Source organism: Prunus mume, linkage group LG3, assembly GCF_029339155.1.
Source record: "Prunus mume cultivar Tortuosa linkage group LG3, ASM2933915v1, whole genome shotgun sequence".
In the NCBI taxonomy this organism is placed as follows: Eukaryota; Viridiplantae; Streptophyta; class Magnoliopsida; order Rosales; family Rosaceae; genus Prunus; species Prunus mume.
Window position 1 is genome coordinate 17,143,913 of NC_142700.1, and position 27,952 is coordinate 17,171,864.

The following is a 27,952-nucleotide window of genomic DNA, read 5'->3' on the forward strand; positions in this document are numbered from 1 at the left end:
CAAGATTCTCATTATGGGTGGTCTTCAATTTTGAAAGCAAAAGAACCGACGGTGCTTGATGATTCTCTACAAGGTTACGAATAATGTTGAAAATATTCCAAGTGTTCAATTATTTGCCTGACCAAAGTCCTTTCATTGAAGGAAGGTTGGATATTAAATTTTTTGGTGAACAACCTATATCTTTGTGAGCGGCTGAAGATAAGTACAATACGTTGCCCAAACCACTAAGCATAATATTTAAATGGTTCCCAGCTAAAATGATCATATATCATGCTTATCTTGGACTATTCCCTCGTATTATATAATGTATTTGCTTCGTAGAAGTTTGTCAGTTGTAGAGTTGTTAAGCATGATATATGTGATTAGAGAAGGAATCAACAAGCCCAGGGTAAAGAGAAAAAAAAAGTGGGGGGAGGAGGAGAGGGGGACAAAAGTGGTAAGAAGTCACGTAATTAGATATGGATGGTATTGGACTCTATAATTATTTTATACTGGGTATTATATAATGTATTTGCTTCGTAGAAGTTTGTCAGTTGTATTGTTAAGCATATAATATGGGGTCCTATACTATAATATGTATCAAACCAAAATCTAGAATTAGGGTTGTATGTTAGGTAGGAGCACGATCTGATACTTAATTTGGAATAAACCTCTGAATGACAAGAACAGAATGATTCATATATCCAATCCAAATGTTCACATCCAATCATCCAAATGAGTCTTTGGTTTAAGTCATTTTAGGTTGAGTGTGCTTTTGTAAAGTTCCAACATGCATTTTTGTTTCTTTTTTCTTTTATTTTTTTATTTCCAGAAATCTGAGTTTGATAATGTCAAGTAGTCCATTACATGCGTATTGATATTGTTTTTGTTTTTATCTTTTTATATACAAAGAAAGGGAAATAATTAAAATACAAAAAGATAAAAATCTTAAAAAACTTGACACACCAAGAGATATTTTCCAGGCTATTGACACCCCACACACAACACTCCAAGAGCAGGTGGGGAGTTTCGACAGATAGCATGGAAGTGTTACCATCAATCTTTTTGAGGGAAAACAATAAACATTTTAATCACTTTTCGTTGTCCTTTATATATATATATATTTATATTTTATTTTTAAATTTTTTTAAATTTTTTTTTTGTTCTTTGATGGATAGCACACTATTGGCTAGCTAGCACCACCAATCGTGATTCTTCCAAGAAATATATATCTACTTCTTTTTTTTTGTAAGAAAATGGTTGCAAATAATTTGTTAGACTTTACAATTGGATATCAGTTTCTTTTTTTCCTTTTCGATGGAAAATCAAATGGAATTGTTGATGATATGAGATGAATTGAGATTATTTAGCACACTAGCTAGTAAACAGAAAACTCTCAACAGCATCATGTCCTCTTCTTCAACACTAGTTATTTTTATGTTCTTGTAAAACAGAATTCAGGTTTTTACCTTCTTTTTTTTTTTTAAAAAGACATTTCCTATTGAGAGGGACGATAATGTACTAGACTTGCATACACTACACGTATATTAGGATTCGAACCCAGAACCTTATTTAAAGGAGCAATTGCTTCAAACCACTTCATTAGTGGGTCCTTTGCTCAGATTTTTACTTTTAAATGCAAGTTTATGGTGGTGGAGATAGATATGGCCAAATATTTGGTCACTGCTTGCCTGTTTGGCATTCACTTGCACGCAAACAAATTTTCAAATGGTAGAAATAATGTTCTTGCATGCATGCCCACTTGCCTTCATATAATATTATAACAAAAAATAATTATCGCTGATGTCAATAGCTCCTGGATTGCGGACGAGTATTAAGACTGAAACAATTATGATAAAAGATGCCACTGAACTGATAGCAATAGTAACTGCAAATTTCCAGCTTGCAATGTTGGAGTTTAGAGTGTGTTGCTCTGATACCGTTATTGGCCCGTAGATGATAATGATAAAGGGCGGTATCTGAGATCAACTTTAGATACCAACTTATGTATCATCTCTCTAATAGAGTGTGGGACCTGTTGTATTAGTGAGCTCCGCCTCTATTAGAGAGATGGTACACAAGTTGATATCGAAAGTTGGTTTCCCTAGCATGACCCATAAAACAATAGGGCAATAGTGAATAGTTGAAACAAAGTGATTTTATTAAAAATGAAGGAAAATAGTACATGGATTTGTGTACATAGATTTATAGGATTCTAGGCTATTGGCGGCGCTTCACTCATGAATCTACGCTATTGGCCCTTGGCGCAACTGTGTAACTATGCTGCTTGACACTTTAGTTGATGAACTAGAACTAGGCTAATGGCCTTAGCTTGAGCTCTTGGGTCCAAGCTTCTTGCTTAGAGTGGATAGCTCTCTTTGAAGCTCCACCTTTCATTATCTTTTGTACAGTTCTTGCTAGATTGCTCTTGTAATCTTCATTCATTTGTGTGGCTATTGTTGGCCCGTAGATGATAATGATAAGGGGCGTCGAGTCTGGTTCGTAGGTGAAGGGATTTAAGTATAGAACAATAGGACAATGGTTAATAGTTGAAACAAAGTGATTTTATTAAAATGAAGGAAAATAGTACATGGATTTGTGTTCATAGATTTATAGGATTCTAGGCTATTGCGCTTCACTCGTGACTCTACGCTATTGGCCCTTGGCTGCGTATCTATTGGTGGCTTGACAGTGACACTTCAGTTGATGAACTAGAACTAGGCTATTGGCCTTAACTTGAGCTCTTGGCTCCATCTTTGTAGCTCTACCTTTTATTATTGTTACTTGCATGCCTATTTATATTGGAGATTGCCGACTCTGTTCCCCCGCCATGGAACATCACCATATCATTATAAGCCACTAGTCCTTGTTCTAGAATATTCTTCATTCTTCACTTCGATTTGCCGACATAGTCCATTGTTTCTAGCCATTATCTTTTGTACAGTCTTCTAGCTAGATTGCTCTTGTAATCTTCATTCATTTGTGTGGCTATTGTTTAGCCAACATGCATGCACCTTCTTCCAAGTTGCTTACAGATTTTTGAACAATGGAGATTTTAATATACAAGGAACTCATAATATATGACAGTCAAATCAGTTCGGTACAAACCCAATTAATCAAAGGAAGAACCATGAATTCAGTGACCTGGTTCCCCCTCTGATCAATCAAATTCCCCAAAACCAATGATACTGTATGACAAAAATATTATAGTAAGATTATAAGATATCAGCAGGAAGAGCAAAGCTTTAGAAGGCTTTCTGATAAGACCCATGAATCTTTTTCCATGACTCTTCCCTCTGCATCTTCAACTGCTTGTAGAAGTTCCCAATTAAGGTCTCAGCTTTGGCAAAAAGCTCTGGTCCACTAAGCTCCACTATTTCTTCTTCTTCCTCCACTTCATGGTTATAATCAGTTACCTCATCAAGATCTCCTTGATCAGCCTCACCATCCCCTATGAAGAAAAGGCTAGGCATGGAAGGACACTTTTTCACTCTCTCCATTTTCAAACTGCCAACAATCTTCCCAGACAGGGACTTCTCAAGCTCAACAACCACAGGTTTCTTTTGAGTACATTTTGAAGCAACCCTTTGATCTTCATCATTATGCGCAAGAAACCATTTATCTGAGGAGTAGGCTAATTCTGGGGCAATCACAGGTTTGTGAGCAGTAGAAATCGTACCTTTCTTTTTGTCATGATCTGAAGGCTTGGAAGAGGCTGAGAGAAGGCCAGCTTGTGCTCCGAGGGCAACAATGACGAGGTTAGTGATGACATAGAGATAAGGAGTCCTTTGTGATGAGGACAATAAAGGTGCAATGGTGAGAAGAATTGCTAGCAGAGACAACAACAGAATCTGAGATTTTTCAAATGTGTTCATGGCTGTGGGGCAGTGAGGAATAAGAAGCAATGAGAGGAATGGAATTTTTTGTTGTAAAAACCAAGTTAGCCTGTGGACATATTTATAGGCAGAGAGAGAGAGAGAGAGAGAGAGAGAGCTATTGGTGTATTAATTGAGGATGGTGGCTGCAAAATACTATATATAATAGTCGACCGAAGTACAGAAGAAATTCATATAGGAAATGAAAGCCTTCATAATCACAGCATAATTCTACTCTTCTTTTTTTGAGAAAATCGATTTCATAGACACATCAAGAATACATTACAAGATGTGACGGCTTCTTGCGTGTCATTTTCATTATCAATTAATTTAAGAATTTTTTACATTAGTAATAATATTGTCTTATTCATTTTCGAAGTTGAATCCATTGCTTATATGTTTTTTGTTTTTTTGCCAAAAGAAAGCTTATATATATGTTTATACGAATAAATTTTGTTGTTTAATCAACTAGGTCTTCAGCTGATGTGGTTTTAACCATAATTAATTCAGGAGTGGGGGCTCTTAGCAAGTCCAAGGTGAGCGCTTGCGCAAGGCCCTACCTTTAAGAAGGCCCCATCAGCCACATGATATATTAATATAATAACATTGGTTTTTCTTATGTAACATGGAGTGGGGCAAAAAATTCAACAACAATTCTTTAGGGTCGATTTACCCTCTAAATTTATACGTTATTTTTAATTTGTATCCTCAACTTTTATTTCTGGAAAATTAAGTAATTTTTATTGTCAATTCCCTCTTACTGTCTAAATCTCAACAATTCATCTACTTTTAATTTGCATCCTCAACTTTTATTTTTGGAAAATTAAGTACACAAACTAATTTTTATTGTCAATTCCCCCTTACTGTCTAAATCTCAACAATTCATCTACTGTATTGTTAAATGTTAGGGCAATTTGGTCATTTTATATGTTAAAATAATTAAAGATTATAAAATAAAATAATCTAAAACCTAAAATAAATAAATAAAACCATTTTAATACACAGAGGGGCCACCCACTCCACCTATGCCTTCCCTTTTGTTGTAATTGAAAAACCGTAAGGGAGAGAGAGAGTTGTCGTAGGGGAGAAGAAAACAGAGGAGGGGTAGGGTGAACAATCTGGGGGTGAAAAAAAACAGAAGGGGGAAGAGGGGGAGTGGTCTATGGGGTGGGGGATTGGTTTGAGGTGGAGGGTGGCTTGCGGTGGGTGGTGGTCATGGGTGGTGGTCATGGGAAATGGGAGGAGAAGAAAACACGGTAGAAGGGTAAGGGGGCCTGGGTTCGACCGTGCTCTGTGAATCCCCAGGATTGTTTTTTTGTTTTTTTGTTTTTTTTTTTTCTCTTCTTCTTTTGTTTATTTTAATGATTTAACATAAAATTGGATGAAATGTTGAGATTTAGACAGTAAGGGGAATTGGTAATAAAAATTAGTTTATGTACTTAATTTTTCAAAAAATAAAATGAGGATGCAAATTGAAAGTAGCATACAAGTTCAATGGGCCTCGAGGTTTCAATGTCATCAATATGAAACCCAACGTTTTTAAATATGACCTAAATTATGCACTTCGTCAACTTCACCATTTGATTTTCTCTTTAATTGTTGTCAAATTACACACGCCATTGCCAGTTTCTTTATTATTTTCTTTTACACATCACCACTTTAACAGAAAATCAAACGACAAAATTGATGGAGTGCTGGTCATATTTAAAATACAAATTTATAAATAAACCCAATCCTAAACATGTATTTATAAAAAAACCCAAGCACTATTTAAACATAGAAATACACCCAAAATCAACCTCAAAGTCAACTTTTTGGGTGTGTTTATAAATGGGCTTTGAGTGTATGTAATAATGGGTTTTGGGTGTATTTATATGTTTAAATAGTGCTTTGGTTTTTTTATAATTTCAACCCCCATTTTGGGTATTTTAGTGAAACTCCCTATTTAAAAACGTTGGATTTTGTATTGATGAAATTGAAACCTCAAGGCCTATTTCAATAATGACCCTAAACCTGAAGCGAGTAAAATGTAGTTATCTATTTTTTATTTTATTTTTATAGATGTTTATTGTATGTTACTGTCTTTTTTATTGCTTAATGATACTTACTAATTTAATGATCGCTAAGATTTGGTTTTATGTTCCCATTGAATTATTTGTTTAATAATCCTTTATAGTATTAAATATATATATATATATATATATATGGTGATGAGTTTTACTTATAAATATGCTATCATTATATGGTCCAATTCTTTTTACAGTATTTTCATTGAAGTGTTTTTTAAGAGGTCCTATTGTTGTTTTGGTACAGAACCCTAAAATCCTAGAGTCACCCTAAGCACAATATTAGTATTGAAAAGTAGAAGAGCATCCGCCAATTCAAATCCATAGCCATTTGGCATGTATATCTTACCTTTACAAGTTACCTGTACAAAATGAATTACATTTTACAAGTCCTTCAAACTTTGATACCATTTTCAAGAAAATCAACTGGATGCTATCATAATATTTTTTGAGGCTAAAAAATTCTTAAGGAAGGTCCAGGTATATTTCAGGCCTAATGCATTATGGTGCTATTAAAGAAGCTTATATAGGATATGCGGAGGCCCTTCAAGTACGGCTACGAAGCTAGACTACAATTTGGCACATGGGGAAGTTATGGTACATGTTTATCAATTTGGAATGCAAACTTGTAAGGTTTAACAATTTCACATGCCCGAGCTCACTTAGCCCACTGCATTGTCAAGCATTATCTAACACAGCCCTAATCCCCTGCAATACAATGTAGCCCGAGCATAAACACGCAATAATATACCACGCCAAGCAACTCCCTTTAATGCCAAACTACCCGACAAGTTTAAGTGGGCTCAATCCACATACATGCCTAAGGCTCGTTGAGTAGGTGATGATATGGATAGGTAAGAGAATCTATAAGGCCCGTTCATGGTTCAAAATGTGGAGGTTTTGGGCTACTTAGGAGCATCAAAACCCAAGCCCACTTTCTTGAGGCCAACACATGGGTAAGTAAGAGAGAAATTCCAACACCTTTTCCCTTGAGATCTAACCAACCTTGCCCAATTCAAACTGAAACCCTTAAAATCCAGTTTACATATATATCTAGACTGATGAAATAGATAAGCCTCAACCTTTCTATTTGACCATCACATTTAACCATCTTTACCCCTATGAGCTCATGCAGGAAAAAAGAAAGGAAAGTCAAGCTGGAGCGTTGCCTAGAAAGGAAGCGTCTGCAAGGTCCAGCTATAGGAAGATTTTGGGGCACCAAAAGGTTTTGTCTCAACAACCAAGAATTCAACTGATTTTAGGGAGATTTCACTTATTAATGCCATAATGGAGAAAGTGAAGGGAAAGAAAGGAGAAGACTTGGCTAATTGAGAAGAAACCATCTAGTGTTTTTAGGGTAAAGAGGCGTTCCAGCACCTATAAAAAGATACCATTGGCTACCCAGCAAGAGGGGCTCAACTCAACCAAAGCAATCGAACAAGCTTATTCTCTAACTGCTGGAAGCATCAAGCTCAAACACCTTCCCTTCCATCTCCTTCTCTATCCTAAAAAACCAACGCAAGTAGGAGCAAGCATATTCTCCCATTGCTAGAAGCACCATATTCAAGCTCTGGTTCTTCCATCTTCTCATTCCCACTCTAAAAAAGGCCTATTCCAGATCTAAAACACCACAAGCCTCTCGAGACAAGCTTAATCTTGATTCACAAAAGCTCTTATACCAAGCTGACATGGTCATTGCACAACATCACACATCATCTTCAAATCTTTCAAAGCTGTCGGACTTCGGAACACTTTCTAGTACCTATTCTAGCACCCGTCTAAACAAGCCAAAACACTTCTCGCACTGGTTCCACTTTAAGTAAAACCTCCAAACTCCAATACTTGTCGTACATCAAAACTTGAAACGAACCAAGGAGCCATTGAAGATAACCAAAGCACTCCCTAAGGCTTAAGCTCTTTCGGAGTGATTTAGGGCCTGGTTCTTGAACTCAGGCATAGGAGCAACATCATTCACTTGCTCTTTATAGCAGCCCATATCCATTTGGAGCTTACAGAACAAAAAGACCCCAACAATAATAATACATACATATTGGGCTTTACTTTGTACATTTTAGGAGGGATGAGAATCGAACTTAGGACTTCAAGTGCAGGGTTAAATGCTAATTTCCAATAGGCTTTAACATAAGACAAATACATATTAAATGCAACCAAACAACACATATTATGAAAATAAAAAATACGTTCAACAAGAAAATTGAAAGTGCACCTATTTTAATGTTTATTCATTGATGCCCATCAACTAAATTTATAAAGAATTGGAATTTTTTTTTTATTTTAATAGAGAAGAATTGGACTTTTTCAGACTCTTACATGTTGGACTATATTTAAAGCCAGTCAAATATATGGTTTGCTTTTTCTTTTATCCCCAAAAACCAACTTGGACTACAGCCCATTGTAGCCCTTAAAGTGGTTCCGCCCAAATCATAATATTTTATTGGTTCCCAAAAAAAATGACCATAGATCATATCATGCTTATCTTGGACTATTCCCGGGAATTATAATATGTATATGCTTCTGTGGCCTTATATTACATATGCTTCATACCAAGTTCGTAACTTGTACAACTTTTAAGCACATATAAGATGTCAAACCTGAACCTAGGATGAGGACATTATCTGTTAGGTAGGAGCATGATGTAATATTTGGTAAACTCTCAAGCACAAGTAAAGTATCATCTATGATTCGTGCATGTATCCAATCCAAAGGTTCATATATATGACCAAATCCATACGATACGAGTCTTGATTTAGTCATTTTTAAGTTGAGTGTGCATTTACACATTTGAATTTTCCATATTTCCCAAAGTAGAGTTCCAAATATTTGACCTAAATTTCCAAAGGCATATTATAAATTGTTTTGGGCTTGAGTTTGATAATGCCAAATGATCGCATGTAAAATGGTCCATTACATGCGTAAAAGAGAGAGAGATCTTTAGGACCATTTGATTAATCGCATATTCAAAGGACGAATATTGTTCTAATTGTTCTCTCACTTGCCACCACACAAACATAGAGATAGAAAGACTAGAAGGGGTTCAACTTTACCCAGAAAGGGAAATAAGATACAAAAAGATAAACTCTTTAGAAAACTTGGGCACCAAGCTCATTCCAATTTCCAGGCTATTTACAACCCACACACAGCAGTCCAAGAGCAGGTGGAGACAGTACCTTCTTTTTGAGAGATAGCATGGAAATAATCAATCTTTTTTAGGAAAACAGTATTATTATACATTTTAATTACTTTTGGTTGCCTCTTTTTAATTCTTCTTTGGCTGGTATGTACTATTTCCTGTCAAAAACCATGATTCTTCCAAGAAATATATGCCTTTGATTTTTTTTTTTTCTTTTCATTTTATACAAGCGATATTGGGGTTTTCTCACACTGTAAATGTGCATTGGAAATTCAAATACGAGACTATTAGTCTGCAAGTTAATTTTTCACTGGGCTAGATCCCATTTACAATTTTTTTTCTTAAAATTGCCTTTGTGCGCCAGGCTAAGTATTAAGTAATAGCCACAACAACAAAATGACCTCCTCTGATCACACACTAGTTATGTTTTTATCCTTTCTTTTAAAACGAATTCAGGTTTTTATTCTTTTGAATGCAAGTTTAAGGTAGAATAGATAGATATGGGCAAATCTTTGCTCATTGGTATTTAGATTTTCAGATGGTGGAAATAATGTTCGATTATGGCAAAAGATGCAACTGAGGTAACAGTACCTGCAAACTTCTAGCTTACAAGAAGAAAAATTACCAGTTTATAATTCTTTTTCAGTATAAATGTAGCAAAATAAATAAAAGAAAGTTCATCAACCATAAACTAAAATATTTTTATAGATTTGCTGAGTGATGGAGATTTAGTACAAGGAATTGTTTTTAAGTATCTAATATCTTAATTTGTCTGCAATGCCTGACTAGACTAACCCCCACCCCTTGTTGTAAAAACAGGGATACTGTGTATATGGTTCTGTACAAACCCAAATTAATGGAAGGAAGAACCATGAGTTGAATTACATGGTTTCCCTCTGACCAATCATAATCCCCCAAAACCAATGATCTAGGAGATTAAATATGATATAAACAATTATAAGATATAAAGCAGAGAGAGAGAGAGAGAGAGAGAGAGAAAGAGGGAGCAAGCAAAGTTTATTAGAAGGCTTTGTAATAAAAGTCATGAATCTTCTTCCATGAGTCTTCCCTTTGCATCTTCAACTGCTTGTAGAAGTTCCCAATAAAGGTCTCAGCTTTGGTAAAAAGCTCTTGCCCACTAAGTTCCCCCACTACTACTTCTTCTTCCTCCATTTCATGCTTTTCCTCAATTACCTCATGATCTTCTTGATCAGCCTCACTACCCCCTATGAAGAAAAGGCTAGGCATAGAAGGACATTTCTTGACACTGTCTATTTTCACAGTGCCAGAAATCTTCTCTGATCTAGATTTTTCAACAACCTTTGCCTTCTTTTCAGAAGATTTTTCAGAAGATTTTTTGGAAGATTCGGAACCTACCCTTTTATCTTCATCACTGTCGGCAACAACCCTTTTATCAGAGTAGGCTAATTCTGAAGGCATAACCAGAGGTTTGTCTTTGTCATGATCTGAAGGGTTGGAAAAGGCAGAGAGAAGGCCGGCTTGTGCTCCGAGGGCAATAATGAGGAGGTTAGTGATGATGTAGAGATAAGGAGTTCTGAGTGATGAGGATAATAGAGGTGCGATGATGAGAAGAATGGCAAGAAGAGAAAGAACTAGAATCTGAGGTTTTTCAACTTTGTTCATGGCTTCTGTTGAAGGACTGAAAAGGTGGTGAGGAGGAATAGGAATGAATGAGAGGGAATGCGAGAAATGAGAGGAATGGGTTTGTAGTGGTAGAAAACAAGTATAGCCTGTGGACATATTTATAGAAGGAAAGATAGAGATATGTAACTTGTCGTGCTAACAGGATCACGGCCGGAGAATAATATATAATAGTCAAAAAGTACAAAAGAATTTCATAGGAAACCAGTGCCGGAATCACGGTACGATTTTATCTCTTCATGCATGTCGTCATTTTCATCATCCTTTAATTTAAGCTGTCACTCAAATTATACAGTTGCATAATTTGAATTCACCGTGCATCAATTAGTAAGAGGTTCGAAAGAGGCTTGTAGTTAGTGTTAAATTTAATAGTAAATTTGGCTTACACCCTTCAAATTCAATTTACCATACCTAAAACCCTTCACTTTTTGTTCCTATAAATAATACCCAATTTGTATAAGTAAAAACCCATAATTAGGATCCAACTCAGCAAGTTACCTAATTAAGCATAAAATCTGATTTATTGTACTTTTCAGATTCCAAAAATACCTCCAACTAAGCCATTATTGCATTTTGTATATTAACGTAGGAATCAATATGGAAATAGTTTTTAATTGGATTGTATATAATGACAGATGTTGAATTTGGAAAGATCTCCAAATGGTTGTAATGGATGTAGGAATTAATTTTGAAACATTTTTAAAAAAATTTAACAATAAATTCAAATTTAGGTAATCGGTTTGTTTAATAAAATGTTTATGTTATTTTCTTTTTATGAATTATACATGACTAATAATCCACTTTAGAATTATTTATGAATAAAACTGTACATACTAATTATGTTGAAAAAATAATGTAATTATTACTTGTTTGTTTTATGAAAAACATAATTTACCTAGTATGAAAAGTGTACATAATTATCTATTTCAAATAATGTACCTATACACATTTACAGGTATATTGTAAAATAATTTACTTGTGAGTAAATAATGTACCTATATTTTATATAAATTATTGTGTACCTATTTTTAATTATGAAAAATATACTCAATTACAAAGTAACTGACTTTGTTTTTTTTTTGGTAAATAATATACTATATTTTATATGTATATATTTATATTATATTTTCATAGGTACATTATTGGATATGTAATTTACATATTTTTTTTTGTAATTTTATGTGAGAGGAATGGCAACTAAAAGAAATGGGGTGATTGATATGCTATTAATAGGAGTATATTAATTACAATTATGGCGATTAATGAAATGCTTGAAATAAATTATAAATTAAATATTTTACACATAGATTTATAGAGTGATGGGTATATGTCTAGGAAATAGAAAATGTAAGGATCTATATTGGACAAGCTCTAAATTTAAAAGCATTCAATTTTGTACATGCGTTTGATTACCCCAGTCCCTAATGTTGCTTGTTTTTAATAATAATAATAATAAACTATCAACATATTTTATAGGAACATTTTGTTATCTTAATAAGATTTGGGTTATCACCAAGAGGTCAAGCCCATTAAAAATGGTCTTTACTTTCATACTCTAGTTTAGACTATTGCTTGTTAAATCAATACTAACCACTGCCTGAAAATCAACTCAATATTATCATGAAAATTGAGTTGTGGCAAGCAAACACAACAGAAGATGCAAGAGGGAGAGAAATCTGAACACAATTGGACAATGGTCGATAAGGTCGGTGAAAGCATATTCTTTAATTGCTTTCATTTGCTCTTTTTGTTTCTAAAGGTTTACCAGGCTCTTGCCACCCTTTCTACAGCTTCAGCCTTTTTTGGACACTGATTCCTCTCCTGAATTTGGACCTATTGAGAATCCACCAGTCCCACTTGTAGCACTAGTGCGCTGGTAGTGAGTGGTCCCCTCCACTTTTAAGGCCCACTAGCCTCTCGCAATCAAAATAAAATGACCTCACTTTTACACCCCATGCACCTGAGGCTGCTCAAACCTTTTATCTTTTTTTTTTTTAATTTTGTTATTGTTTATTTCTAGTTGTCAAAGCATATTAGTAATTACTTTCTTTCTAAATATATATCTATCACATTTATTTATTACATTATATTGTTGATAATGTCTTTAATTAAAGTGAAATCTGCTTGTGTAAATGAGTTTCATTTTGTAAAAAGTGTGACATGATCGCGATAAATAAATATCTGGAAAAGCAATACATTTCAACTAATACAGAAATTGATTTCAAAATTATGACCATCTCATTCTAGGATTCACCTCTCTCCCCCACCCACTCTCTAATGTCCTCAAATTCCTAGCTTCCCCTACCTCGAAAGATAATTCATAAATTAAAGGCTTCAAAAGAAAGTGGATAAGGAAAAGAACGCATGCACATGATTTTACCGTTCAACTTTTCTATTTGGCACCCCTGTCGCCAAGAACAAAGATATAGCAACCCTTTGTCATCTTCAGGCTAAGTTTATCCACAATTTGTCAAAAGTGTTTTGTCACCCTTTGAATTATCTGTAATCTTAACGGTTTAATGGTTCAGAAATCACTGATCCACAGCAATTATGTTGTGTAGACAGACAATTAGGGGACCCACATCAGATAGCCCACATAATGGAGACAAACATCCACCCAAAATAACAAAACGAGAAGTCTCCCCGACGTTCCTTCTTTAAGTCTCTTTTGCCTAGTTTAGTTATCTGATCTTATATCCTTCTCACTTTCTAGGTTATAAGATTCACTTTCCCTGGGAATAGATCTGAGGCTTGAAATAGAAAATCTCAAAAACAACAAACAAAAAAGCAATGCTCAACGTGCGTTGCACCAACAAATTAGATACTCCCTTATCCTTTTGATCCAACTAGGGGCCAGATAATTGACAGTTTCTTTCTTCTATGTATCTTTTTTTCCCAGGAATTATGGTAACTTGTGAAATTGCTTTTGAGCTCAGGGCAGTGAAAAATAGCTACATTGCATATAATTGGTCCCATGAAACTACAGTCCCGTCTCACCTTGCATACATTCTCAAATTCAATAATTGACAACATGGTTTGCAGTTTGTTAAACTAGAAGCGAACATACGTCGGGAGCTAGTATTTCATATCATTATTCACAAAAGACACAATGAACAACATATAAAGACGCTGAATTAAGATTAAGGCAATGTTGGGGGCATGCTCAAAATCAACAAACCATCATGCGACAAAAGATGAGAATCAAGGCAACTGAAATAGACTTACATTTCTTTGACCAACGCTCAATAGGCCCCAGTGACTTGCATGTGGTGAAGGCATGCTAGCTTGAAATATCCACATATCAAATGTACACTGCATCTTTGGCTACGATGAAGGCTGTTCCACCCCATCTGAGTTTAAACGAGACGGAAGATGAATGCTCAAGTCGTCTAAACTTGGGCAGTCATGTATGCTTAACCCATACTCATTAGCCAAATGCAAAAGGCAGATGAAACACAAATGGGGCGAGATATCCTCAGGCACCGCAGCTCGGCAGTTGACGGGAAAGGTGACCAGTATATGCTTGAAGGATATGGTGTCTTTCAGTTCCTTTTGTAGGTAAAATGGTATTCAAAATGAATGGAAAACATCTATAGTAGATAAAATATGAAAACATATACTGAGCGCTAGCAAAGAGATATTAAAGTTATCATATTGGTGGAAGGATCAGGCAACCAACTTCCTATGAACTTAGATCTCTTGAATTAGTAGATTGATTGACCATTAGAACAGTTTTTCATAAGAATGTCAAAAACAAAAAATGAATCCCACACATACAAACAGAATACGCTTACTGCTGAAGGAACTTCCACAGATTCTTGCATATGACCCCACAGAGTTTCCTTCAATGCATGAACATCAACTCGTTTTGAAGTTCTATCATACTGCACTTCAATTTTGCTTACCTGAAATGTCAAAAGTCACAACTCAAGACAAGCATCACTAGCACAGCTTCATGAAGTAATTTGTCTGGTGACAGTCTTTAACCAACAATTCCTATTACAGATCCACAACTCAAGACGAGCATAATTAAAAATTCATGTGGACTATGTCTTTTAAAAAACTTTGTAATGAAGAAATATACCGCCCTGTTAAAGAATGAGGACATAGTATTTTCAGGTAATAAAGCAAATGCATACCCAGGAAAAGCAACAAAGAATGAACAAAACATAACATACGAAGTAGACGTACCCCAAATTTTCCAACCCAATTTCAATGGAAAACTTTCAACCCAGTAACTCCTTTTAAAGAAAATATCTTCAGTTTTTCTTATTAATAATTGCAGCTTAGCATCCTAAAGTCTACATTTCACCCAATCAATTCGAACATGTGCCCAAATTAGAACCAGGATAGATTTATTATGTTCACGAAATAAAAAAGAAAAATAGGAAACCTGACGAGGTTGAGAGACAAGTGTGTCCGTGTCTTCCACATTGCTATGAACACATCTATCACCATATTGGCCACTACACACACTCTCGTTGTCCCATGATGGAAATGCTTCATCAAAATTATTACTTTGTTCCCACAAGTTATCATCTGAAGAATAAAAACAAGAGAGTCATCCTTGCATTCTATTAATATCTTCTTCCCCTATTTTTCCTCAAGGTACTTTCCAAGATATCATAGAAGAGGGGAAGAGGGGCCAGATATTAAACTTTTTTGTCCTAAATTTAAATAAGATTGCTATCATAAGCCAAAAAAAAAAAAACAAGGACCATAAAATATAAAATAAAAAAATAAAAAAGTGCCACATGAAGCACGATAAATAGACTTAAGAAACAGGATGGAAGTTTAGACTGAGATAGAGAAAGACTCAATACATATGTATGGATTTATTTAAGATAGATTGTAAATTTTATTTCGTATGGAAAGCGAGTATACAAAAAAAAATAGTTTAAAAAGGAAAAGAAAATTATAGCTGATCGATATAAAATTAGGTGAGAACATATGCCAAGGAAGAAGCTGCTACCTGTATGATGCTGTCTTCTCTTCCCAAAGAACTACAATCAAAATTGAAATTTTACCATTAGCCAGAACAAACAACATAAGGGTTCAGAAATTTCTAAAAATGTAGGCAGGAACATGAGAAGACTTGTCCAAAGCCAAATATTAAGTCTGCAACTTGGACGGACTAACCATTTGCATCTTTTCGACTGGACAAGACCATAGTCTGATTTCAGGACAAATAAAAGATCAGGCTAACCTAGGCTCAGCTCAGCTCATACCAAAGCCAGCCCTTACTACTAAATGAAATTAAGCATGTACACAACCAGAATACAGTAAGTGGAGTTGTGCAAGTACAACAATATTCAATGCAGTAGCATGTTAAGCTACACTCTACCATTCATTTTTATTTCAACTAACAAACTTCATTTTGTGGATAGTGAAGATGTTTCCATCACAAACTCTGACCATAGCTTATCTTTTTTATACGTGTGCTGAACTTAAACCCCAAATTGGGATCCTATACTTGGAGTGAGATCATGATCATGCAAGACCCCATCTTACCATGCAAAACTTTATCACAAATAAGTATATTTTTCTTTTCTAGGACACAGAGAATTCTATATTACCAGAACATCTGGAAGGAGAAACAACTTGGCAAGGTCCTCAGGTTGATAATGGCAATCTTCTGGAAGCCTGTTACTACAAGGTACTGTATTTGCAGGTAGGAGTAAAGACTTGGAATTTTTTGGGGGAGCAAAGATGTCTGGAAATTCTTTGTATAGAGATGTTGTGAAATCAAGGTCGACCTCCTTATGGTCCTTTTTCTTTGTTCTCTTAGTAGTTGGTTTGCTTTGAGTCGCAGGAGCTTCCTCTGAACCTACAGAATAGGTACCAAAGAAATCAAAATCAAGGTTTAGCCACAACAGAGCAAACTGATAAAGTAATTTCCTTGGTAATACCAACCCTTAGGCCTCCAATATTTCCAGTGATCAGGACCAGCCCATGCATTTTTCTTTGAATTCAATCCCAAACCTTGAAACAAAAACGCAGAAACTCTCTCAAATCTGTCACCTACATCAGCTTCATATGATATACCAGAGTTATTACCCTGCACAAATTTAGAAAACTTATTCCATATATCTTTTTCATTCAGCATGGATACATAAAGAAAACTAGAGATTGTTGAACGAGACAAGTTATGTGACAAGCAACTTATCAAGGTCTAAATTACTTCAGCATGTAGCCATGACAAGTACCTCATGATGACTTTGAAATGTAGGATCTCCAAAACTTCTATTCTCATGATCAACACCTATATCATCATCATGATCAATGGTCCATGTGTCATAGTTCCCAGATGAAATGTCCCACTCAACTTCTTTATCATCAAAGCCATCCATTTTGAGATCTGAATTTTGGCCTATATTAAAATCTTGTGATGACCGCTGATTATTTTCTTCAAATTGGCAAAGTATCTCCTTGAGAGTAGGAGAAATTTCATTCTTTGCAAGCATGTTCACCACCATCTCCTGAATAGATTCTACATAGAAACCAAAAAACATGGCTAAAAGAGAAGAGCACCGAAAAGCAGGGAGGGGGCTTGAGGCAAATCCAACAAGAGAGATTCTAATCTCGCACACCTTTGGCAAAAGAGAGATCAATCAAATCTGAGGGATTACTATGCAATGAACATGATCTGCACATCCCTGGAACTTCGTAAGAATCAAAAATCACCTGGCATCCTCCATATACTCCAAGGTTATTTAATAGCAGACCCTTGGCTCCACCTTCATCACACTGTGCAGATGATTGGTGATATAGAGGATCGACCGTGAATGCAACTAAAATTGACAAAATATATCAAATTAGAAATTTAAAAAGCTTAAGATGATAATGACCAAAATGGCTAGCCTATGTTGTGAAGTTACCATCAAACTTCTTTACATTCAGAGCTTCAAAGGAGGATTCCAATGTCGACAGTGGTGAATTCTGTTCAAACCACATCCAATACTTTGCACTTGCCGTCAAATTTTCTAATACAGTATAATTAAAAAATAAAAATCCATACCTTCCTCTCCAACTCTTTCTTAGACTGACCCCTACTCTGCTCATTGTTGACATTGTCATCCCCCCTAGTAGTTTCTGTCAGTCACCAAAGCCCTTGATTAGGAAACTGAAAACTGCCTGAATTAAAGAGAAATATACCAAACCCATCACTCAAAAACAATTACAGGCCTAAGCCAATGTCTAAAGGCACCAACCTTGTTCGTCTTCCAGACTGGCTCGATTCATCCCACTTAGGACCTTATATGCCTCAGCATGCACTGAATCCACCCTCACCGCATAAATTTTCACCCCTGCTTCCAGTGTGCAACTTGCCTAGTCACTCAAAATTAATAATAATAATATCCCCATAAGTACATAAACCCCAACAATATCTCCAACACCAACCAATTTGCAGAGTAAGTGCTCCGAACCTTCTGGAAATTAGTCTCTGTGTCATTTTCGGCTTCAACTTTAATAATCTCGCTAAGATGATCTATAAGCTTAAGCTCCCACGTGTTCTTCTGGTTTATTTTCTAGAATACAGAAAGGAAAAAACACAAAACAAATCACAATATACTCGCATAAATAAGAAAGAGCAACTCCGCATGGGAGTATAAAATTTTTCAGGAAGCTAAGAAAACTTCGGACAACAAAAGAAAGTGAATGAGCCTCACGTACTGTTCTTTTTTTCTTTAGCAAAGAAAAAACTGAGAAAGCAATCCAATTAAGCATAACTTTGGAGTAAACGTTTATTATGCCATGTCCTAAATAAGACACTTCAACATTCAAAAAGGAAAGAAAGAACTAACTCTCGTTCACTTTCCTTTCCAGCATTTTCTCCGCAACCAAACACAGCCTAATAAATTAAGTACTAAATAATAGCAATAATAAATTACATATAGTGCATTATAGAAAGCACTGTTGAAGAAACTACAAAGCATATTACTCAAAATAAACAGCAACACATATTTATATATATGCATAAATAAACAGCGAGAGAGTGTGTGTGGGTATGTACGGACATTTTCGCTGGCGAGTTTGATGCAGTTCTGGAAGAGGTCGATAATCTGTTCTCTACTGAGACAAGGATCGCTAGGCGGAGAAGAAGGAGCGTAAACTGTAGCCGCTTTGCGACGATTGGCTGCGGCGCGTGCGGCGCGTGCCTGGGCGCGTTCGAGCTGGTCGTCGTTGGAGCCCAGAACGAATAGCGGACTGGTCGGTGACTGGGTACGGTTCGCCATGGAAGCTCTATTCCTTAACGCTGTAGACGGTTTTGTACTCAATGCCTCAACCATTGATGAGTATCGACATGAGAGAGAGCAGAAGGAGAGGAGAATTTGAAAAGAGGGAAAATGGTGGTTACGTTTTGGGTTTGTAATATAAAACGGTGGCGTTTTGCTCCGTAGTTCTGATCCCAAGAATAATGACGACGTACCGTTTTCTCAGTTCCCGCCACCGTGGACAAGTGAATTGATATGCGACATGGCGTTTTCCCCTTGGAATTCCAACCCCTTCTTCACGCAAATGCCATTCCGCATTCCTCGCTTTTATTATTGTGAGCTTTATAGGCATAAACCCTAAACCCTTTCCTGTACATCTCATTTTATTGACGACTATCTTCATCTTCCTTCCGTATTTTTCTGGTTTTCCAGGTTTCGATCTCTACTCATTCTTCATTTATACATTTTTGTGTTATTTTGTGTTCGGCTGGTAAGAAATTTATTTAGGCAAACAAAATAAAAAAGAAATTTTGGTGAAAAGTCGACAATTTGGATCTTAGTTTTTCTTGCTTACACGTTCTGTGTTTACTGTCTAGGGGACAAAATTTGTGATTTGCAAGTTGGGTTCGTTTTCTATTCCGATGTTTCTCCAATTTTCTTGTTTATAAATTACTATGTTATGTTTAGCGGCTGAGAAAATTTGAGGAAAAAGAAGAAATAAGAATGCCTTCCTTTTTCCTTATTCGTTTTTGTTCATTTTAGTTTACTTTGGTGAAACCCATATACCAGATTCACAATGTGGGGCTCATTTTTTGCTGTATTTGGACGTTTTCACTTTTCTGCGTTGTGCCCCTTTCTGGTTGCACAGAAAGTTTTGGAAAGTGAGAACCAATTTCTTTATCAAGCTTACTTGAGTGCCGGTTCTCCATCTGTGGAAGTTGAAGCAACTCTGATTGCCAATTTCTTTTGTTTTTTGTTTCTCATTTTTCTCAGAAACCAAGAGGAAATAAAACCAATGAGAATATGCTTGTGTTTCTTTTCTAGTCGTGTTTATGTATTGTTTCTTTCATAATATACCTTGCACCATGCTTTCTCCTTTTGATCTCCGTATTTCTGTTCATCAATGAACATTTAGCTTACTCCTGCAATTTCTGCCTCTCGTTTGTAGCAAGAGGAAGAATTGAATGATTTAATTGATTTTCTAACATTGGCATTTAACTTGTACACACTCAGCATTCACAAATATGAATATGAAAAATATGAAAGTTCCCAAAGTGCCTGGTCGTGGGATTGCTACTTTGCTTACAGTGGGAGTTGTTGGTACTCTTGGTATATATGGAATTAACAATAGTCTCTACAATGTCGATGGAGGGCATCGGGCCATTGTGTTCAATCGTCTTGTTGGTATCAAAGACAAGGTTAATACTTTCCTCAAACTCTTGTACTTAGGAAATATGTGCATTTGTTGGTAATTCTTTTCCTTAAGAATAGCAGATCTGTAGTCAGACATGACTTTAGGGTCCTCATATATTTCCCATTTTCTATTGTTGACACATGAAAGAATTAAACTTTTGTCATCAAGACCATTTGGCATCAGTTGAGGCTAGAAATAGGAAGAACTACTTATTTAGCCTATAACTTGCCAGAGAATGGAGTTATTTGTTTTAAGTTTAGATGATTCGCAACATATAGGTAGTTTTAAAAAGTGGTTGATGAACACATTTGTCATGACCTAAGGAAGCGTTCCTATATTTTAAAAGGGCTAGTCAATAATGAGATTCCTTATCACCCCTTATATAGCTCACGTTGAGACAACCTATGTGGGATTCAGCACACCATTGCACAACACATAGAAGCCAAAGTGGAATATCACAATACCATAGATTTAACAATTTTGTTCTATATTTGTGTGCCTTCCATAATTATTCCTGTAGTATGTATTTTCCTCTTCTTTTTTTTCCTAAATTCTGTATCTACTGTGTCTATGCTATACAATATACTTACCTCTTAAAATTGCAGGTTTATCCTGAAGGGACACACCTGATAATCCCATGGTTTGAGAGGCCAGTCATCTATGATGTCCGTGCACGACCACATCTAGTGGAGAGTACTTCTGGAAGCCGTGACCTTCAGATGGTATGTAGATTTCTTATTTCTGTTCCACAAAAATTGTGGTTAATGCCTGAAATGATGTTTATTTGACTAATCTCTTTGTCAAAACCAATGGGCACTTACCTTGGACTCCTCTTGTGTGTTTTGCATTACATGGTGTTTATTATTCTCCCCATCAGATCTCAACAGTTTCAGAATTCTTATGAAATCTTGATGTTCTTAACTCCCACTCCCACCTATATGTTCGGCACCCATTTTTCCTCTCGCTACTGATTTTGTTTGTGTTAAACTGTTATCTTCTGTCACATATAGGTGAACCTGTTCTACCCATGTAGATTTCCAGTGAAGTGTCTATAATGTTGATTACAATGCATAGGTTAAAGGGGGACAGTTATAGTTAATTTTGTGGAAAATGAAATTTTTCTGATTTTTTTTTTTTTTTTGTACATTAATATTTTTTTGGTGTTTCTTTATAGGTGAAAATAGCACTTCGAGTTCTGACCCGCCCTGTGCCAGACCAGTTACCCACAGTTTATCGAACTCTTGGGGAGAATTATAATGAGAGGGTCCTGCCTTCAATTATCCATGAAACTTTGAAAGCTGTTGTTGCACAGTATAATGCCAGTCAACTCATTACTCAGAGAGAGGTAAGTAGAAGGCTTATAATTATCTTTTAGCTATAATTAGAATTGTGTTTTGTTTTGTTTGTTTTGTTTGATTTTCTTGTCGTTGGTCATTATTTCAATTTGTTTTCTTGCTTCCCTTCTCACCTTTCTCTCTCCCACAACTCTGTATTGGGTTTTCTTGTTTACATTTTAGGTAATGAAATGTGGTTTGCTTACAATTATGTGTTTTTCAGCAGGTTGTAAATATATGAGATTTTAACTCAAGAAAACAAGCTTAACAGCTCAATTTACCAGGGGAATTAATGAATTATACTGCTAACGTACCAAATTGTTTAAAACCAGAAAGAAAAAAAAATGAAATACTTGATTAATTTGGTAATCAGCAGCAAGCTCTTCTAAAAAGTTAAATTTTGCTTTGCAAACCAGTACCCTTTTTTTCAAAATCAACATATTTATAAATGAAATCCATGTATAGTAATAATTACAAGTGCTTTCGACTTAATGTGCAAGTTTTAAGCCCTTGGTTTCATCCTTCTCAGCTAAAGTTAAAAGTTCAGTAGCTAGAAGGAAGTTTTTCTTGGATTATTGTGCTTTGTAAGTGATTCATTATTTCTGATTTGACTAAAATAGTTGATTTCCACAATTCAAATCCTTTGAAGGGTCTTGTATTATCAGAGGCATAAGTTGAAGATATTATTTCACTCCTTTCTGACAAAGTTTGTACACTTTAGTTGTGTATATTATCTAAGGGATAAGTTGAAGATGGTATTCCAGGTGACACTGACTGACTGAATTCATTTTATTTTGTAGGCTGTTAGTAGGGAAATAAGGAAAATTTTGACAGAGAGGGCAGCATATTTCAATATCGCAATGGATGATGTGTCGATTACTAGCCTGACTTTTGGAAAGGAGTTTATGATTGCAATTGAAGCCAAACAGGTGGCTGCACAAGAAGCTGAGAGGGCTAAGTTTGTTGTGGATAAAGCTGAACAAGACAAGAAAAGTGCTGTTATCAGAGCAGAGGTAATTCCTCCAATTTGATCATTATTTTTATTTAGAGCTTTCGGAACGTCTTTATTTCTCCGTAATTTTGGTTGAGCAGTTCTCCTCCTTTGAATTAAATGTCTGACTCTTTTTGTTGCCCTGCTCTCCAGGGTGAAGCCACAAGTGCCAAGCTCATTGGTGAAGCTATTGCCAACAATCCGGCATTTATCACTCTCAGGAAGATTGAGGCTGCAAGAGAAATTGCGCAAGTTATCTCCAATTCATCGAACAAGGTTTTCTTGAACTCCGAAGATCTTTTGTTAAACCTTCAGGAGATGAATCTGTAGTTAAGTGAGGAAAGGGGAGCACAAACTCAGCGGTGAACATGGTAGGCTTGAACTTATAATAATCCCTACTTCGCTTTGTTTATAAAATTGTTTGACTGAGGAGATATATCACAAACTCAGCGGTGAACAAATTAGACGGTTGTTTTGTGATGTAATTGGTTTTGTGAAACAAAGGAATTCCAAATATTTCAGCTTTTTCGACGAAAAAATAGAAATATTTCAGCTGTTTCTTACTTTTTTTAATTAAGATGCTCGAGTTTCATGTGAATACTGGCTTTTACTTTCTTGACAAAAGCAGCAATCGATGTTGAGCTGTGTATGCTCTTTTCCATTTGATGTTCAATGTTTCCGTCGGAAGCAAATTGTCCATATCCCTAATGCCAATGTGGGGCATGGTCTTCCTTGGGGACTTCATCACTATAAGTTTGTTCCTGACTATCGTGCTAGCATTTTGTTGGATGATGAGTTGGGCAGGGCCCATGATAGGGCTGTGCCTGTTTAATCTTTTCTCTTCCTTGGCTTTGGTCTCCCAGTAACCAAAAAACAAAATTGTCCATGGCCCTGTTTGTGGGGTAAAAATTCTACAAGGGAGGGAAGGTGAATTAAAAGTGACGTCAATGTTGAGGTGGCTACTAAGTAGAGTATTAATCTCTGCATTTGATGCATTTGAGGTCTTAAATTCGATTCTACCATTCCCAATATCACTTGTATTCATTTAGAACTAAGGCGTTGCTTGGTGGAATTTGGACTGGAAGCGAAGTAACATAGAAAGTCAAATAATCCAAGCCATGATGATCTTTGGAGATTGGAGGTTGCACTGACATTTGACATAAATTAAAAAGTAAAAACTTTTAAAAGAAGAGGATGACTTGACTCAATTGGTAAAGATCATATCCAGACTGCCAAAATAATAATAAAAACACAATCATCTTTATGTACTTGGGATTAACAATCATATAGCCAAGTGTTCAAAGGCATTAGAACACACTTTTTTACGTTTTTACAGTTGAATTCTGATTACAAACTTGCCATACTTTTTTTAGGTCCATTTTTTTCACTGTTGACCCTGCCCGCGGGGGATTGGGGGGTGGGTGGTGTGGGGGGAATTGTTGAGAAATCTTCTGTGGAAATGCTTGCAATGACCTTAGAGCCCGTGATTCACTCTCTAAGTCAGATAATAATCTAATTAACCATCTGCTAGCTAACTGGAACTTCTCATGAGGGAAGCTACTATACATCCCAACATTGCACCTGCAAGAACCTGCAGCCATATCAAACAAAACAGAGATGCAAGTCATGATCATATATGCTCAAGTTTCAGACAATAAATGTCGTCGTCATTTTGTAACCTTTGCATGAATGAAAATGAACAAGTAAAATGCGACAAACCTGCAATGGAGTATGACCAAGTGAATCGCGTAGAGGTCTAACACTAGAAACTGGGTGTTCTGGAGGTAGCTCACATACTATTTGATTTAATAACTGCAATAAGCATCATAATGCGTTGCATTATAAATTATAATTATAATAAAACAAGCATAAGCACAAAGCATACAGTTACAATTACACAAGTTACCCAAAAAACGTAAACAGTTAATAACCACCACAACAAAATTACTATTTAAAAGAAGGAAATCAACCAAGGTATTTGAATAAAAAATGAAGATTCATAACTTCAATGACATGACATACTTATTGAAAACCACTAGTCCTCCCCTGTCTAGAATTTCAGATAAAGTTTACACTTTGGACACATAGCAACACACAACCAAGACATAATGGACGCATCATTATATGGCTGTTTTTCCCCCTCTAACATAAAAGTGCCTACGCAATACACGTGTACATATATGGATAAACAAAATAAGTCAAATATAACTTCAAAAACTTTAGGCAAGAAGAAAAAATATCACATTTTCTGCACATGTTCATGTGTGCATCATGTTTGCGTTCCGTAGCACTGCCTTGTCCATGTGTCAGTACCATGTCCATCAAGAATTTTGTCACAAGAGTCATATCCAGGAGAAAACATATTTTAAAATGAGTATGATGGGATTTGAATGGCTGTATCGCTATTTAGGCATATACTGCAATCCTAAATAGATACAAAAAAACCTCTCCTTCCTAGTTGCACGTATTTTACCACACATACAAGCACCCCAAAATAAGTCGGTATTCCCTTATAATTGATAGATCATTAGACTGACATAAACTGTAATGGCCACATTGCCTCTAATCTTTGGCCATCATAATAATACATGTCTATATTTCACCCTTAGGTTCAGGCAGCAGTTGTGTATCAGTCTTACAGCTGGGGATGTTTCTTAGGCCCCAATTACACTATAATATTGATAAAAGTGTTGCCAAAACTCCAACTTGACAAGCCTTAAAAAGATAAGAAAATGTTACAGAAAACAATGCTTGAATAATAATAAATTCTTGAGAATTTCTCCCTTAGATTCAGGAGGTATGTATGCCCAGTCATACAGCTTGTATTGTAATATTGACAAAGGTGTTGTCAACAGTCTAGCTTGACGCATTACAAACAGCAGTAACTTCAGAGGAAATGTTGCAGAAAAACAATACACAATTAGCAATTACTAGCACTCAAATAGAAATGAATATTTTAAAAGATTTATAGAGAACAATTATCACATAGCATCTACGAAAAAGAAAATATAAGAAACCCTAAGCTTCCTGCGAAAAAGGAAGCAGATATTCACTCAGTATGATCCCCTTATCCCCAAGCTTATTTGACAAACTTCGCAAAACAAACCCCATACATTAGATAGTACAATTGTATGTGCGCTGTCAAGTGTCAACAGGGGATATTGATGACTAGGGAAAAAAATTCTTACTTCAGCTTGACGGCCAGCATGGAGTCTTACACCAGTAGCATCATACATGACCTGCAAGAAACAGTCATTTTAAATACAGGCAACCCAACTCCATGAGAAATCATGGATGGTTTGTAAAACTATGGGCAGTAACGGAAACCAAACTGAGAATGATGTAATACAAATTTAAAAAATGATTATTTCTCATCTTTTTATTAAGTATAAGTAACCCAAAAAGTTGAAAGCTGAGGATATAGTTATAATCTTCTTAAATTATAATTAGCTGAGATTGTGGTTTCCATGTTTCATCTTTGTTTGAGGTCACTTACCTTAACAATTTCACCTAGAGTAATTTATGTACCAAGGGTTTCTAGGCTACAAATATAACTGTTCAAACATCATCTTATGAAGGGAAAGACTCATATTCTCTCAGGGGAAAGAAACTACCGAGCACATTTAGATTTTGAAGTAGACATAGTGAAATTAAAGCGATAAGAAAATACCAGTAAAATGCTTCATTATATTTTTACATTTATATTATTCGCTTGATGGTGCACAAATGTGTCAAAGGTCAACCTTTTTGGGATGTATTTTTTCCTCTCTTCAACTAAATAAGCTTTTTTTGGTCCAAGTGCAGTTGATTAAGTTGTGCAGAACTAAGACAAATGATTCTACATAATTGATACACTACAATCACAAACAGAAAGTTGATGATGAACGAACAAGGCTTAATCCCCTTATGGAAGTATGATGAATGACTGTGTGCAGTCATAAACGGGCAACTGAAGTTTCAGAGTATGACATTACATAGAAGAACTCCAGATATTTAATCAATCGAGTAACAAGCTTAAAACAAGCAAGTAAAGGGAATTTTGACATTATGTTGAGATTTCACATCCCAACAGAAAGCCTTTAAACACGAGCATGCATGCCTACACAAAAAGAATGAACAAGACCTGGTTAAGAGTTACATACAACACATGCCAAAACCACTGCAATGGCAAACGCCGATCCTCCAGTTCCTTCCTGGAAACCAATAGCAACTGCCAGAGCTGTCACAGTAGCTGAATGCGACGAGGGCATTCCTCCTGACCCAAGCATCCTTCTAGAGTCCCATCTTTTCTCTTTGTACCTGCACGTCTACGAGTAAATATTTGAAAAACTGAGCAAACAACAAAATTTATAAACATAGCCAAAATAGTGAAAAGAAAATGGCATAACAAAGGGACAAATAAATTAACAAATACCAAATGGTGAATGTAATGTGAAGCAAAAACATTACTGCCAAAATTCGGCTACTCAAACCATCACATAATTTCACAAAACGAAAAGGACCCATTATCACCCACCAAGAAAATTGCCTAAAAATGCCAAATAACAAATCAATGAACTTTGCCTTACACGTTTAGAAGCCGAGAAAATAGAAGAAAAAAATAAAGATGTCATAAATCTACAAAACAGCCAGACATAGAATTACAAGTTACAGAGAGAGAGAGAGAGAGAGAGAGAGAGAATTACCAGGTGGTGAAAAGCTTGAGAAACTGAGCGAGAGCGAAGGAGAGGAAGGCAGAGAGGAGAGGAAGATTAGAGGGAATGATGGAGGTCTGTGATGATGTAGATCCATTCGATGAGGCATCAGCGGCCGTGATCACCTCGTCCATGGAAGCACCAATTACCTGAGTCAGGGGGGAGGAAGAGAAGAGGAGATAGATGCAAAATACAAATAAAAAAGGAAAATAAATGAAACCGCTTGGTTGCGTTGCGCAGCCAAACTTTGTTTTTTCGTTTTTTTAATTGTTTCCGACTCTATCCACAATTCCGCTTTGCACCCTCTCACCTACAAATATTATAAAAATTCAGAATTTGTAATCTTTCTCGACACCCAACCCATAGACGGCACACCCCAACTATTTGATGTGTTTGTATTTGATTCAATGTTGGGGTGCCACAAGTTTGTTCAGAAACTCTCTGTATGCCCAAGTTGTATTGGAAATAAAGGATAAACTGTTGAAATACCCCTTGAAGTTGTACTTAATTATTAATTTACTTTTTGATTATTTTTTTTAGAAAATTAAGGACTCGGACTAAATTTTATTC

At 35.8% G+C, this 27,952-nt stretch overlaps 5 protein-coding genes across 9 annotated transcripts; 1 reads left to right on the forward strand and 4 right to left on the reverse strand.

Annotated features, from left to right (window-relative positions):
• Nucleotides 1-2,525: 2,525 nt before the first annotated feature.
• On the reverse strand, nucleotides 2,526-4,005 carry LOC148918922 (uncharacterized). The gene has a single exon (XM_089048583.1). The coding sequence runs from the start codon at nucleotides 3,852-3,854 to the stop codon at nucleotides 3,225-3,227; it is 630 nt and encodes a 209-aa protein (XP_088904709.1). The 5' UTR covers nucleotides 3,855-4,005; the 3' UTR covers nucleotides 2,526-3,224.
• Nucleotides 4,006-9,751: 5,746 nt separating this feature from the next.
• Nucleotides 9,752-10,835, reverse strand: LOC103326523 (uncharacterized). The gene has a single exon (XM_008228756.3). The coding sequence runs from the start codon at nucleotides 10,830-10,832 to the stop codon at nucleotides 10,092-10,094; it is 741 nt and encodes a 246-aa protein (XP_008226978.2). The 5' UTR covers nucleotides 10,833-10,835; the 3' UTR covers nucleotides 9,752-10,091.
• Nucleotides 10,836-13,775: 2,940 nt separating this feature from the next.
• On the reverse strand, nucleotides 13,776-19,104 carry LOC103326524 (condensin complex subunit 2-like). 4 transcript variants are annotated; one of them, XM_089048111.1, is made up of 13 exons: nucleotides 18,752-19,104; nucleotides 18,161-18,262; nucleotides 17,945-18,062; nucleotides 17,752-17,825; nucleotides 17,612-17,693; nucleotides 17,324-17,524; nucleotides 16,940-17,223; nucleotides 16,647-16,791; nucleotides 16,310-16,560; nucleotides 15,706-15,736; nucleotides 15,127-15,272; nucleotides 14,522-14,638; nucleotides 13,776-14,282 (listed from the first exon to the last, which is right to left on the reverse strand). In XM_089048111.1, the coding sequence occupies exons 1-13, from the start codon at nucleotides 19,022-19,024 to the stop codon at nucleotides 14,058-14,060; spliced, it is 2,049 nt and encodes a 682-aa protein (XP_088904237.1). In that variant the 5' UTR covers nucleotides 19,025-19,104; the 3' UTR covers nucleotides 13,776-14,057. The 4 variants fall into 4 exon arrangements, with proteins under 4 accessions (XP_088904237.1, XP_088904239.1, XP_088904238.1 ...); XM_089048113.1 differs by having other exon boundaries at nucleotides 17,612-17,672; nucleotides 18,752-19,102; XM_089048112.1 differs by having other exon boundaries at nucleotides 14,528-14,638; nucleotides 18,752-19,101.
• A 117-nt stretch (nucleotides 19,105-19,221) lies between these two features.
• LOC103326525 (prohibitin-1, mitochondrial-like) lies at nucleotides 19,222-23,286 on the forward strand. Its single transcript, XM_008228758.3, has 6 exons — nucleotides 19,222-19,381; nucleotides 20,183-20,367; nucleotides 20,969-21,085; nucleotides 21,538-21,708; nucleotides 22,498-22,710; nucleotides 22,842-23,286. The coding sequence occupies exons 2-6, from the start codon at nucleotides 20,194-20,196 to the stop codon at nucleotides 23,016-23,018; spliced, it is 852 nt and encodes a 283-aa protein (XP_008226980.1). The 5' UTR covers nucleotides 19,222-19,381; nucleotides 20,183-20,193; the 3' UTR covers nucleotides 23,019-23,286.
• A 640-nt stretch (nucleotides 23,287-23,926) lies between these two features.
• On the reverse strand, nucleotides 23,927-27,808 carry LOC103326527 (uncharacterized). 2 transcript variants are annotated; one of them, XM_008228759.3, is made up of 5 exons: nucleotides 27,374-27,778; nucleotides 26,831-26,987; nucleotides 25,877-25,927; nucleotides 24,408-24,500; nucleotides 23,927-24,279 (listed from the first exon to the last, which is right to left on the reverse strand). In XM_008228759.3, exons 1-5 carry the CDS (start codon nucleotides 27,514-27,516, stop codon nucleotides 24,220-24,222), a joined length of 504 nt encoding a protein of 167 aa, XP_008226981.1. In that variant the 5' UTR covers nucleotides 27,517-27,778; the 3' UTR covers nucleotides 23,927-24,219. The 2 variants fall into 2 exon arrangements, with proteins under 2 accessions (XP_008226981.1, XP_088904240.1); XM_089048114.1 differs by lacking the exons at nucleotides 23,927-24,279; nucleotides 24,408-24,500 and adding an exon at nucleotides 25,184-25,573 and having other exon boundaries at nucleotides 27,374-27,808.
• Between the last annotated feature and the right edge of the window lie 144 nt (nucleotides 27,809-27,952).